The sequence below is a fragment of the Sinocyclocheilus rhinocerous genome, unplaced genomic scaffold (genome assembly GCF_001515625.1).
Source record: "Sinocyclocheilus rhinocerous isolate Xijiao unplaced genomic scaffold, SAMN03320098_v1.1 scaffold182, whole genome shotgun sequence".
NCBI classification, from domain to species: domain Eukaryota; kingdom Metazoa; phylum Chordata; class Actinopteri; order Cypriniformes; family Cyprinidae; genus Sinocyclocheilus; species Sinocyclocheilus rhinocerous.
This window is the reverse complement of record NW_015655576.1, coordinates 242276-254665: the sequence shown is the minus strand read 5'-3', so window position 1 is coordinate 254665 and position 12390 is coordinate 242276. Positions and strand designations below refer to the sequence as shown.

Here is a 12390-nt window from a genome sequence, read left to right as displayed (position 1 = left end):
GAAAGTTTTTTTTTTTTCTTTATAATTAATAATAATAATTATTATTATTATTTATTCAGACTAAAGCTCCAATTTACTATTTTATTTGCTACCAGGAAAGTTTTTTTCAAACATTTATCATTTACAGTAGAAAAGTATTTAATACTCCTGAAATATTTGGGGGGGAAAAATAGTAAGCCCTGATTTGATTTGCTTCCCATAAATTAGACTGATGCTGATAATGAAAATGATGCTAATATTTGTTAACAATTCCGCTTTTATGTCTATACCCATTTCCCCATCTAAATGATCTGTCGTGTGCTCTTGGCAGGGCTTTCTGTCCCAATATAAGGACTTTCATCACTTAGTCTCTCAGTCTGAAGACTGACGTCTCTTTACAATGAATGAATTATGCAGGAACATTCTGGGCATGTATAACCCAGATCACATCCTCTGTGCTGTCTGTTTGCTTGTATATTTGACACTCATTGTCTGTGTTGATGCTCTCAGGTCCAGAAGAGTCCGATCTTCAGGAGAGACGGTGCTGATATCCACTCTGATGTCCTGGTCTCTGTGGCTCAGGCCATACTGGGCGGCACAGTCAGAGCGCAAGGACTCTACGAGACCGTCAATCTCTCGGTGGGACATTTTGGTGATGTTATGACCATATTGTAATATTAAAGGAACAGTTCAACTAAAATGAAAATTTGCTGAAAATGTACTCACCCTCAGGCCATCCAAGATGTAGATGAGTTTGTTTCTTCATCAGAACAGATTTTTAGAAATGTAGCATTACATCACTAGTTCACCAATGGATCCTCTGCAGTGAATGGGTGCCGTCAGAATGAGTCCAAACAGCTGACAAAAACAACAACACTGTAATCCACACCACTCCAGTCCATCAATTAATGTCTTGTGAAGTGAAAAAGATTAACAAATACTTTAGTGAAAGTGTGTTTGTACAAAACAAACCCAGAATTAAGACATTTTTAACTTCAAACTCTTGCTTCATGCTGAAATACGAGTCCTCTATGCATAATATTATTTTCTCCTGTGAAAAAGTTGTCTCATCTGAATCAGGAGAGAAATATGCACACATCAAGCATCGTTTACAAGCAAAAACAGTCCAAACCAGTTTTAAACTGGTAATGTTGGTGGGTTTTGATGTGAGACGACGACAGAGGATGGACGTTCTCACTGGAGGAAGCATGTTATGGATTATAGACTCATATTTTGGCCAAAGCAATGGTTGAAACATCTTGATGGATTTATTTCTTATAAACACGCAGCTTTTTGTTATTTGATGGACTGGAGTGGTGTGGATTATTGTGATGTTTTTATCAGCTGTCTGAACTCGTTCTGACGGCACCCATTCACCGCAGAGCATCCATTGGTGAGCGAGTGATCTAATGCTACATTTCTCCAAATCTGTTCTGATGAAGAAACAAACTCATCTACATCTTGGATGGCCTGAGGGTGAGTAGTGAAAAAGTTGTCTCATCTGAATCAGGAGAGAAATATGCACACATCAAGCATCGTTTACAAGCAAAAACAGTCCAAACCAGTTTTAAACTGGTAATGTTGGTGGGTTTTGATGTGAGACGACGACAGAGGATGGACGTTTTTCACTGGAGGAAGCATGTTATGGATTATAGACTCATATTTTGGTCAAAGCAATGGTTGAAACATCTTGATGGATTTATTTCTTATAAACACGCAGCTTTTTGTTAATTGATGGACTGGAGTGGTGTGGATTATTGTGATGTTTTTATCAGCTGTTTGGACTCTCATTCTGACGGCACCCATTCACCGCAGAGCATCCATTGGTGAGCGAGTGATCTAATGCTACATTTCTCCAAATCTGTTCTGATGAAGAAAAACTCATCTACATCTTGGATGGCCTGAGGGTGAGTAAGTTTTCAGCAAACTTTAATTTTTTTAGGGTGAACTACTCCTTAAATCTGGATATTCCTGTGCATTTAAGCACATTTATATAATCCGTGAATGTTCTTGTAGATCCCAGTTGGAGTCCAGGCCGACCAGAGGATCCGGCTCTCTGGTAAAGGTATTCCACGGGTCAGCGGCTACGGTTACGGTGACCACTACGTCCACATCAAGATCAAAATCCCAAAGTAAGATTACACACAAATGATAAAAGGACTTGTTTTGCTGCTGGTAAAGGTTAAAATGACTGGTGCATCCGTATGTCTTCTGTCCAGGATGTTGACAGACCGGCAACGAGCCCTCATGAGGAGTTACGCGGAGGACGAGACTGATGTGGAGGGAAGCGTCAGTGGAGTGACCAGCACCACTGCAGGTACAGGCATCACTGGAGCAGTCGCGTCTACAGTAGAATCTGAGGCGCTGATGTTAAAACCAGAACCTGTCTCTGTCCAGGAGGGGGCAGAAATCAAACCGGCACAGGGCACAAACAGAAAGACCAAGGCTTTTTCTCCAAATTAAAGAAAATGTTTAGCTCCTGACAGCCACAAACCAGGTAGGATGATTCGTTTTAAGATAAAACTCCCTGAAATCCATTTTAATGACTGTAAGAATTGGGGAAACCCTGAGTAAAGCAGCGTTTTTGTGGTTCAGTATCTGGTTTGTGGCTGCTTGTGAATCCGGGGGCTCCATAAAAGTATTCGGACATTTGAAAATCACATAAAAATATATTAATAAATTTTTAGATAATAAAATGAACTGTAGATTAATGGTATACAATCAGCTCTTTAACGGCATTCAATATCTATTTAAGGGGTTCAAACTGGGGCCCCAAAGGAGTGCTGGGGGGGTCCATGGAAATGTATACAGAAAAAAGTATATAAAATTAAAAACAAAATAATAGTTAAGAAATTAAAATAAAGGCAATAATAAGAAAAAGATTAGAAAATAAGTAAATAAACATTGGATTAAAACAAATCATGAATAAATATATAAAAAAAAATGAGTAAATAAATACAGTACTATAAAAGGGAAAAAAATAATGTAACCTAATATAAATTGACAATTTTTTCACTGTAAATTGGGTAAAATAGGCATTTTAAATTGTTGGATTGGGATCTCATGCTCACAGATGATCATATTTGGGGGTCTGTGGCATTTAATATTATAAACCCGATATATTGGATCTCATAGATTCGTTCTTGCATTTGTTTGTCTTTACAGGTAAAAGATCCACTGGGAATTAGTCTTTAGTGGAGATTCAGATCGACTGTAAACCTGATGGACATACAAGAGAAGAGAAGCGAGTCTTCTGTGGACACGTGCAGCATGGAGATCATCTTGACCGCTCCTCAGAAACTACAAACGATGAATGAAGATCTGTGGATGCATTACTGACTCCAGATCCCGGAGGAATATGATCTACGCACATGTTCCCGTCTTACCTGAAACATCAGCCTCAGCGCCAACATCAACCATAGATCTTGTCTTTGGTCTGTAGTTTTTCGTTAAGGTTTTACATAGTCAGGTCTTTAATTTTCTGTTGTTCTGGATCGATTCACAAACAGATGGGAAATCTTTACTTCGGTAACAATGTCATTTCAGAATAATGAAGTCCAATGTTCAAGACCTGACTGAACATTACGTCCTTCTGCTTGATTAGCAGTGTACATAGACAGCTGTTAATATTAAAGTCATTTTAACGGGTTGTTGTAGAGAGAAATATGCAGTAATGAATAAAATCTCTGTGTGACAACTGTAAGTGACTTTTTTGTTGTTGAATATGCTGAATATATGGTGTGTATTTTAACCTTCTGATGCATTATTCACAGAAAAGAAACTCTTTTTACTTTAAAGCAATGCTACAAAATTTGTTAAATGTGAAAAACACAAACTGGTAAATGCTGCTAGTACTTCACTGGGGGGGAAAAACAAACAAACTACATTGTCTTTTAAAATATAATTTTACACTTAATATAAGGTTAAACAAATGACAGGTTTAAACTTTATAGCATTTTTAACATTTACAATTACTAACCATAATCATTCTCAATCCTTTTGTCCCTAAATTAAGTGTTTAAAAAAAAGATTCAAATAAAACATGGACAAACACTGAATGCAGCACAGTTGTGAATTTATTACTCATTACATTGAACACTGAGCTGGAGGTGAAAAAAACTCCCAAAAGACCTTTTCTAAACCTTAAAATACAGTATTGAGAAAATGATTAACTACACAAGAAATGTCTAAATAAAAACACTGTACTATATATCAACACAATTCCTTTCAATGTGCTTTAAAAAACAAAAAAACAAAACTGTCAGTGACTCAAAATACAAAATGTGCGTAAAACCCAAACACAACCGGTTATGCCAAATACTATCATACATGGCAGTCTATTTTATGATCTGATTAGTAATGCAAAGTAACAATTCCTTTGGTTCAAAAAGTCCAAGTCCAAGGATTTGGTATTACATGAAACCCTCTTCAAGAACAGTATTCATCAGTATAATGATGGGATTGTGTTAGTTCTTATATAAAACTAAATCATATATGCCTCTCAGAGAGAAATACTGTTAGTTTACAAACACATGCCTCAGTAAATGAGGACCGATACATAAACCCCCACAATCCTTTTCAAACGAATCATGTCACAGTGCCTTGGTGAACATTGCACATGTTAGTTAGTGTGTTAATATGTAACAACAAAGGGAACGAAAACTTTAATTAGTCTCCTTTTCATTAAATTATTGCATCCATAAATGTTAATGCTAACACTTTACATTAGTCAATGTACATGAACGAACAATGAGCAATACATTTATTACAGTATTTATTCATCTTTGTTAATGTTATTAATGAAAATACAGTTGTTCATTGTTAGTTCGTGTTAATTCACAGTGCATTACCTAATGTTAACAAGCACAACTTTTGATTTTAATAATGCTAATAAATGCGGTAGAAGTATTGTTCATGCTTAGTTCATGTTAACTAAAGTAGTTAACTAATGTTAACTATTATAAAACGGAGAGTTCCGGTCCTTGATTCTGATTGGTTGAGCCACGTTCGACGCTGTTGTAAATTACTCTACAAACATACACCTTTGTTTACTTCTGTGTGTTGCTTGGCAACCACTTTGTTGGAACCACAACTGTTTCTGAGGAACTACATTGTTTGGTGGAAGAATACTGTTTTTATTAATATCATTACACTTTATTTGCTCCGTTTTATTTTGTGAAACCTTACTACGTATATGGAATAACCGTTTTATAGCCGTGGTTTACAGTGAATTTATAACAGCTGAGGGGCGCAAACCACGGCTTCTTGGGGCTTATTGCTTTAATGAACCTTGTTGTAAAATGTCGCCATGTTAATAATTTCGTTATAACAAAGTCAGATCAATGAATCACCTAAAGAAAAATTCTAGCTTGTACAAATACAGTATACTAATTCAGCATTGTTCCCTTGTTTTAATTGCTTTCAAATAATCTAATAATATCGGTTTATTGGCTATATATGCCCTCCAGATATCATTGGCCATTTAAAAACTAATTTCAGGTCAACCACTAGTTAAAACTACGAAAGCTCGTTTCTGCCACTGAATAAAAAAATAAAAAAGGTAATTGCGCAGACACCTTATCTCATTTTGTAACAGATGTAATACCGTTAATAATTTCGTTATAACAAAGTCAGATCAATGAATCACCTAAAGAAAAATTCTAGCTTGTACAAATACAGTATACTAATTCAGCATTGTTCCCTTGTTTTAATTGCTTTCAAATAATCTAATAATATCGGTTTATTGGCTATATATGCCCTCCAGATATCATTGGCCATTTAAAAACTAATTTCAGGTCAACCACTAGTTAAAACTACGAAAGCTCGTTTCTGCCACGGAATAAAAAATAAAAAAGGTAATTGCGAATTATAATTTTAGAATTCTGACTTTTTTCAGAATTGCGTGATATAAACGTACAATTAGGTCATTTTGTAACAGATGTAATACCTTTTTATATGTCTGCAAAAATTCAATAAATTTTTTATTTTTTTTTAAATAAATAAATAAAAAGGTAATTGCGAATTTTAATCTCAGAATTCTGACTTTTTTCAGAATTGCGTGATATAAACGTACAATTACAAGTTATACAGTCAGAATTGCATGATAGAAACTCACAATTGCAACAATTTTTTCTCAGAACTGTGATTTTATATCACGCAATTCTGTTGAAATTAACTCGCAAATTACGAGATATAAACTCTCAATTGCGAGAAAAAAATATCAGAATTGCGAGATAAACTCTCAATTGTCTTTTTTTCCCTCAGAATTGGACTTTATAACTCAACAATTGCGAGTTTATATCCCGAAATTCTGAGAAAAAAAGCACAATTGCGAGATGTACATTTGCAATTGTGAGAAAAAAATTATAATTTTATTCAGTGGCGGAAACGGGCTTCCATAGGAATTTTTGGCTCAGATATGTGTTATCAGTGAAACTAAAATCCAGAAATCTTGTGCTTTAACAGTCTGTGTAGAATAACCCTGAATGCCAGTCTGTAATATATCGTGTAATGAGACAAAAATTACCTTAATGTGCAACTCTTCCATCTTTTACATGCTAAACCTCTTCAAAAAGGCCTTCCTTCATGAACCGTTGTGCCAGTCATTTCCTGACGTGACGTCTCAGTAGTCTGGCCTGCAGAAGTGCTGCTTTTCTTTATAAATGCTGCATGTATGCATAGCATATCTCATTTGAAAGCAAGCTTGAAAAATGTTATGTTATTTGCATAAACATCCTCTGCACAAGTGCGCAAATGTTTTGCATGTGCCTCGTCCTGTTGTACATGCACATTTATGTTACTGTTGCGATATCCAACCTCAAAGGGGCGATAGAGTTTCCTTTACATGTCTGTCTCATTAAACCGGAGAGGCCACTATAGCACCCCTTATGGTGACAAATGAAAATGCAAAACAAATACTATGATGTATGAAATCAAGCTTGCGTAGCCATAAATATTTGCCTTCACGTAATTGCGTAGAGTATGTTTCGGCCCATAAGTTGACTCGATACGGTGATAAAACTATAAAAATAACATTCTGCATTTTCTGCAGTTCTTTTCCAGCCTTAAAGGAATAGTTCACCCCAAAAATGAAAATTTGCTGAAAATGTGCTCACCCTCAGGCCATCCAAGATATAGATGAGTTTGTTTCCTTATCAGAACAGATTTGGAGAAATGTAACATTACGTCACTTGCTCACCAATGGATGCTCTGTAGTGAATAGGTGCCGTCCAGAATGAGAGTCCAAACAGCTGATAAAAACATCACAATAATCCTCACCACTCCAGTCCATCAATTAATGTCTTGTAAGAAACAAATCCACCATGAAGACGTTTTTAACTTCAAACCATTACTTCTGGCTAAAATACTGTCCTCTATCCATAATATTGCTTTCTCCAGTGAAAAATTCAAGAGAGAAATATGCACAGATCAAGCACCGTTTACAAGCAAAAACAGTCCAAAACAGTTCGAAATAAATATTATGTGAGAGGAAAATGGGATGGATTGTTTTTGTATTTTTATCAGCTGTTTGGACTCTCATTCTGACGGCACCCATTCATTGGTGAGCAAGTGATGTAATGCTACATTTCTCCAAATCTGATCCAATGACTAAACAAACAACCTCTTGAATGGCCCGAAGGGGAGTACATTTTCAGCAAAGTTTCATTTTTGGGTAAGTTACTCCTTTAACTTCATCAACACTGACAGGTGCAATAGTAACGACTCCCACAATAACCCCCTATGCATAAACTATGCTATGTTCATAAGAATGAATCACGTTTACCCAAGAACAAGGGGGCAAATGGGATGCACTAAGAGGGAAATGCGTTGGAATGCCTCACGACTTTAAAGCAGAACAAACAATTTGTTCTCGTCTATTATCTGACCCTTTTCTCCTCTCATTGGGTAACAGGAGGTCACATGAGGTACCAAGCAGCCAATCCGGCTAGAGCAGCGATCCAGGCGGCCAATAGGACTTGACCGGAAGGATTTTTAAGCACGGTCATGGCCACTCGACAAATGTAAGACGATCCGTCGCTGGCAGCTGAAACAGAACACATAAAATTAGTATATCAACAGTTTCATTTCTTAGGGTTTCGCAAAGGAACTGTAGGGGGTTCGTGAATTTATGAAAAGTTACGAACTAATACATTTGAAAATAAAATTAAAATAGATAATTAGGGCTGCATGATTAATCAAAATAAAATGGTAACAGTGATATAACTTAGCAATTATAAAACCAAAGTCTGCCATTTAAATAAGTATATAATAAGTATCTCAGTATATAGATACTTTCCACCAAAATAAAATGATAAAAAAAAATTTTTTAGCATTACAATTGTCATTTACAACAGTAATACATTCTTAATTATACATGTCTTAATTATATAATTAGAGTTAAAATTAATAATAATAATAATGTTATCGGTTTACTTGTGTCATGTGACCATTAACCTCTTCCAGAGAACCATGAGTATGCAAATGTGCCATTAAATTACTGAAATATTAATAAAAAAAATGTAGTTATATAAAACAATAAAATAATATATATAATTATTATTTCAGGGGGTGCATCAAGTAAGTATTTCACATCTAAGGGGTTCAACTGAGAAGTTTGTGAACCCCTGGTTTAAGGTGTAATTAAGGTGTGGATTAAATAATCTGGTCATGCTAGTTTACCCATTTTGGCTGCATAGTACGGACACTGGCTGATGTCTCCTTGCATCTCGCCATGAGCAGGAGCGGCATCCAAAACATCGTCCTGAAGGGTTTTTCCAACCTCCTCTAGTTCTCCAAAAATCTGCATGCAGCACAAAAGGACGTTTACAGTAAGAGATGACAGGAAACAGGGAGTGAGCACTGAGGAAATGACAAGCATTCAATGGAAAGCTCATTGTCATGAGTGTGGCGTTACATGAACACAACACATTCAATTACATCTCACTGCAAACAATCAAACGTTTTCTCAAAGGAAGCTAGCCAAATGTGAGATTGTGTTTTGACCCAGTTTTGTCCATTTAATTTCCGAGCTCGTCTGTAATCTGCTGTGAGGACAAAGTCTCCATCTGCTGACGGATGAGACTCAAGCCACACAGAGCAGCACAGACTCTTATCTTTAATCACACGCTCACTGGAGAGAGAAGTGATATTAACTTCAGCCGAACGGATCAGTCTAATAGAGAGACTGCAGAGCTCTCCAGCTGATGACAGAGAGAGTGATTATGAATGGGCCATTAGTTTCATTCATTCAGTGTTAGTGAAAAACCTCACAAACAGCAGATCTTTAATTAATCATGATCAACACTATCCTTTAAAGCACTCTTATCATGAAGAATCACATTTTACTTCATTATTTGACAAAGTTCAACTTTCAGAACGTATCAATGACAAATGTATTATTTCTAATAGAAAAATGTAAAAATATTTCATCATTGTTCATCAATAATTTATCATTTTAAAATGTAGTTAAATGTAACACTACATTAAATACAATGTTAATTTTAAATGTAATTACATTTTAAAATTGTATTTTATCATTTTAATTTAGAAAACAACTTTGCCTTATCCATTTGCCAATATCAAAATAATAAAATACACTAATACATTTTTATATACTTACATATATTTTGTCTATTAAATTTCAAAATTGAAAATGAAAACTTTGAAATAAAATTACCAATAACCAAGCAATTGAACAGGTGTACCTAATAAAGTGGCCGGTGAGTGTATAATTATATGTCTATTTAATTTCAAATTTGAATTAATAAACTAAATCACTGATCCCTTTTTTTATCACTGACATTTTTAGGTAGCTCTCCTAGGAAAATAATCATAAAAATCAACTACTAAATTATATTTTTGGTGCAAAAAAAAAATCTCGCCAAGCATTAAAAGAAGACCACAGGGAAAAAATGAAATGATAAAAAGACTATACGACCCTTTTTAAATCACAACTGAAACACCAGCTTTTTTCTACAGCGCTGCTCACCTCCATATTGAACTGAAAGGCCAGGATGGCTTCCTCCACGATCTTCTGCTTGGTGTGTGTGTCCAGCTCCAGCTCGTTCATCCGGCTGCGGTACAGCTGTTTGAAGGCCTTGGCGCTGTGGATGCCGTCGAACTGGTAGAAGTTCAGCCCTTCTCCTGTGGGCGGCAGCTTCATGGCGCGCTGGGCCACCTTCCTCAGCACCTGCCCGCCCGAGAGGTCGCCCATGTAGCGGGTGTAAGCGTGAGCCACGAGAAGCGCGGGCTCGTCCTGGCCGATCTGCTGGATGCGCTCCACGTAGCGCTGGGTGGCGGGAGAGACGCTGATCTGGTTCTGCCAGCCCTCGCTGTAGAAGTACTGCAGATCCCGAGCCAGAGCGTCCCGCCGGTGCAGCTCATGAGGGAAGTAGAGCGCCGCCAAGTGAGGATGCTCTTTATTTCTCTCGATCTGCTCTTCCATCGCCGAATACGTGAAGAATAAAGCCACGTGACCGAGCTGATGACACAAACACAAATCACCATATCACAATCAAATCAAACTAAACGGCTTTGTTTTAGTTTAGTTGAAATAAAGTAAATATAAAAATAGAAATATTTGATGAAAAACTTAAAGTTAGACAAAAATGTTGCCCTGGCAAATAACCTAAATAAGTTAGGTAAAGTGCTAAAATTACTAAAAATGAAATCAATTTAAAGCCAAATAGAAATATTTAAAATAATAATAATAACAACAACATGACAAAACCACATAAAGTTACTTAAGCCTAAACTAAATTTAAAATGAAAACTTAAAAATATAAAAAAATAGAAGCTAATTCAAAAAAATTATAAATACTACAATAGTATATAAATAATAGTAAAATGTGAAGAGTTATGTTAGTATCACTGATATATTATTATTTTTATTAATGTTATTAATATAATATTATTAGAATTTTCCTTAATGTCTATTATATTTTTGAATAAGTTTTATTTTTATATTTCCTGTTTTCATTGTAATTTCAGTTAAAATTTTAATAGTGCCATTCTTAAGCGCCTTGAGAAAGCAACCTTTAAAGGAGCTATATAAAATAAATATATTATTATTATTATTATTATTACTTTTGTTTTAATTTTAATTCTTTTAGTACCTTAAATTAAACTAGAAGAAAATGAGAAATTACATCTGGGCAACTAGTTGAAATAAAATAAGTTTTAAAATACATTTTTTAAATGTTTTATTTCAGTTGGTGTTCAATGAAAATGTTTTATTTCATGGTTTTAGTTTTAGTTTTCATTTTAGTTGTACTTAAAAATAATAACCCTGGCTATGTGGTTGCATTATTAGGGATTTTACTCGTTTTATTGTCTGCCAGACAAAAATCATGCTTCAAAAGTAATGCATACTAAAGTTTAATATGATAAAATTATATATAAATCCCAGTACATTATTTGCCACTAAATGTCCAGTTTCAATCAGAAATATGACATATTATGAAAGTTACATGTGTTGTGAATGATGTCTTTAAATCTGTCATGACTGACTGATCCATTTACCTTAAAGAGCTCTTTGCGGATGCGTCCCCTCAGGAAGTCTTTGACAAACTCGGTGTTTTCGGCCTTCTCGTGAACTTCTTTGGTTCCTGCCGCCAACATCTCGGAGAGATCTGTAGGCCTGTAGGGATGAGAGGACATTCAACAGTCATGCACTGAAACACTGTTGTTTTAGTATTATTTATATGCTATTATAGTATTTTGAATAAGCTTTTATTTTTGCATAATTAACATAAATAAGTTATTCATCTAATATTTCTATTTTGATTCATTTCAGTTTTACGTAAATTAAGGCAAATGATTTTTATTAGCTTCAGTTAATAAGAATAACAGCACTGCACTGAGCACACCTCAAGCATGTTCTCATCAGAGTCTCTGTACCTGAGGACGGTGACGCCTCTCTCCTCACACACGACTCCTCCTCCGTTAGCTGTGCTCTTCCCGTCAGCAGCATCTTCTGTCCTCATGGCAGACATTCCAGCGTCTTGTGTTGGGTCTGATCTCTGACTGCTCAAACACATTCACAACGACACACCCGAGGGGTTCCCGTTACACACTCAGCTCATCTTCCTGTTTCTGATCACCTGAACTCCTTTCACTACAATCTATATCTACACATCAACACTTCCCTTTGATTTCAAACAAATATTTAAACTCAGAGGTGACTCATGAATAGTCTCCTGTTTTGTAAATTGTTTAGTTTATTTGCTTATAATACTTGCATTTATTTAAACATTTGACCGTTGAACTGGCGAAGCCCTTCAATCTATCTGTCTGTCTGTCTGTCTCTTTCTTTCTTTCTTTCTTTCTTTCTCTGTCTGTCGGTCTCTTTCTTTCTTTCTCTGTCTGTCTGTCTCTTTCTTTCTCTGTCTGTCTGTCTCTTTCTTTCTTTCT

General features: G+C 35.6%; 2 protein-coding genes across 5 annotated transcripts in view; one reads left to right on the top strand and one right to left on the bottom strand.

The window, feature by feature from the left end:
- The window catches only part of dnaja3a (DnaJ heat shock protein family (Hsp40) member A3a), a 15788-nt gene extending 12106 nt beyond the window's left edge, over window positions 1-3682 (top strand). Inside the window, exons 9-12 of one of the 2 annotated variants that reach the window (XM_016525678.1) lie at window positions 1996-2111; window positions 2199-2296; window positions 2377-2476; window positions 3145-3682. In XM_016525678.1, coding sequence (XP_016381164.1) covers window positions 1996-2111; window positions 2199-2296; window positions 2377-2462 — 300 coding nt within the window. In that variant the 3' untranslated portion in view covers window positions 2463-2476; window positions 3145-3682. The remainder of the gene's footprint in view (window positions 1-1995; window positions 2112-2198; window positions 2297-2376; window positions 2477-3144) is intronic. The other variant, XM_016525680.1, reaches the window with a different exon arrangement.
- A 3715-nt stretch (window positions 3683-7397) lies between these two features.
- LOC107718627 (heme oxygenase 2-like) overlaps window positions 7398-12390 on the bottom strand; it is a 9438-nt gene continuing 4445 nt past the window's right edge. For all 3 annotated transcript variants that reach the window (XM_016525795.1, XM_016525794.1, XM_016525796.1), the window contains 5 exons: window positions 11878-12003; window positions 11500-11617; window positions 9968-10459; window positions 8659-8779; window positions 7398-8023 (listed from right to left, as the gene is read on the bottom strand). In XM_016525795.1, coding sequence (XP_016381281.1) covers window positions 7896-8023; window positions 8659-8779; window positions 9968-10459; window positions 11500-11617; window positions 11878-11972 — 954 coding nt within the window. In that variant the 5' untranslated portion in view covers window positions 11973-12003 and the 3' untranslated portion in view covers window positions 7398-7895. The remainder of the gene's footprint in view (window positions 8024-8658; window positions 8780-9967; window positions 10460-11499; window positions 11618-11877; window positions 12004-12390) is intronic.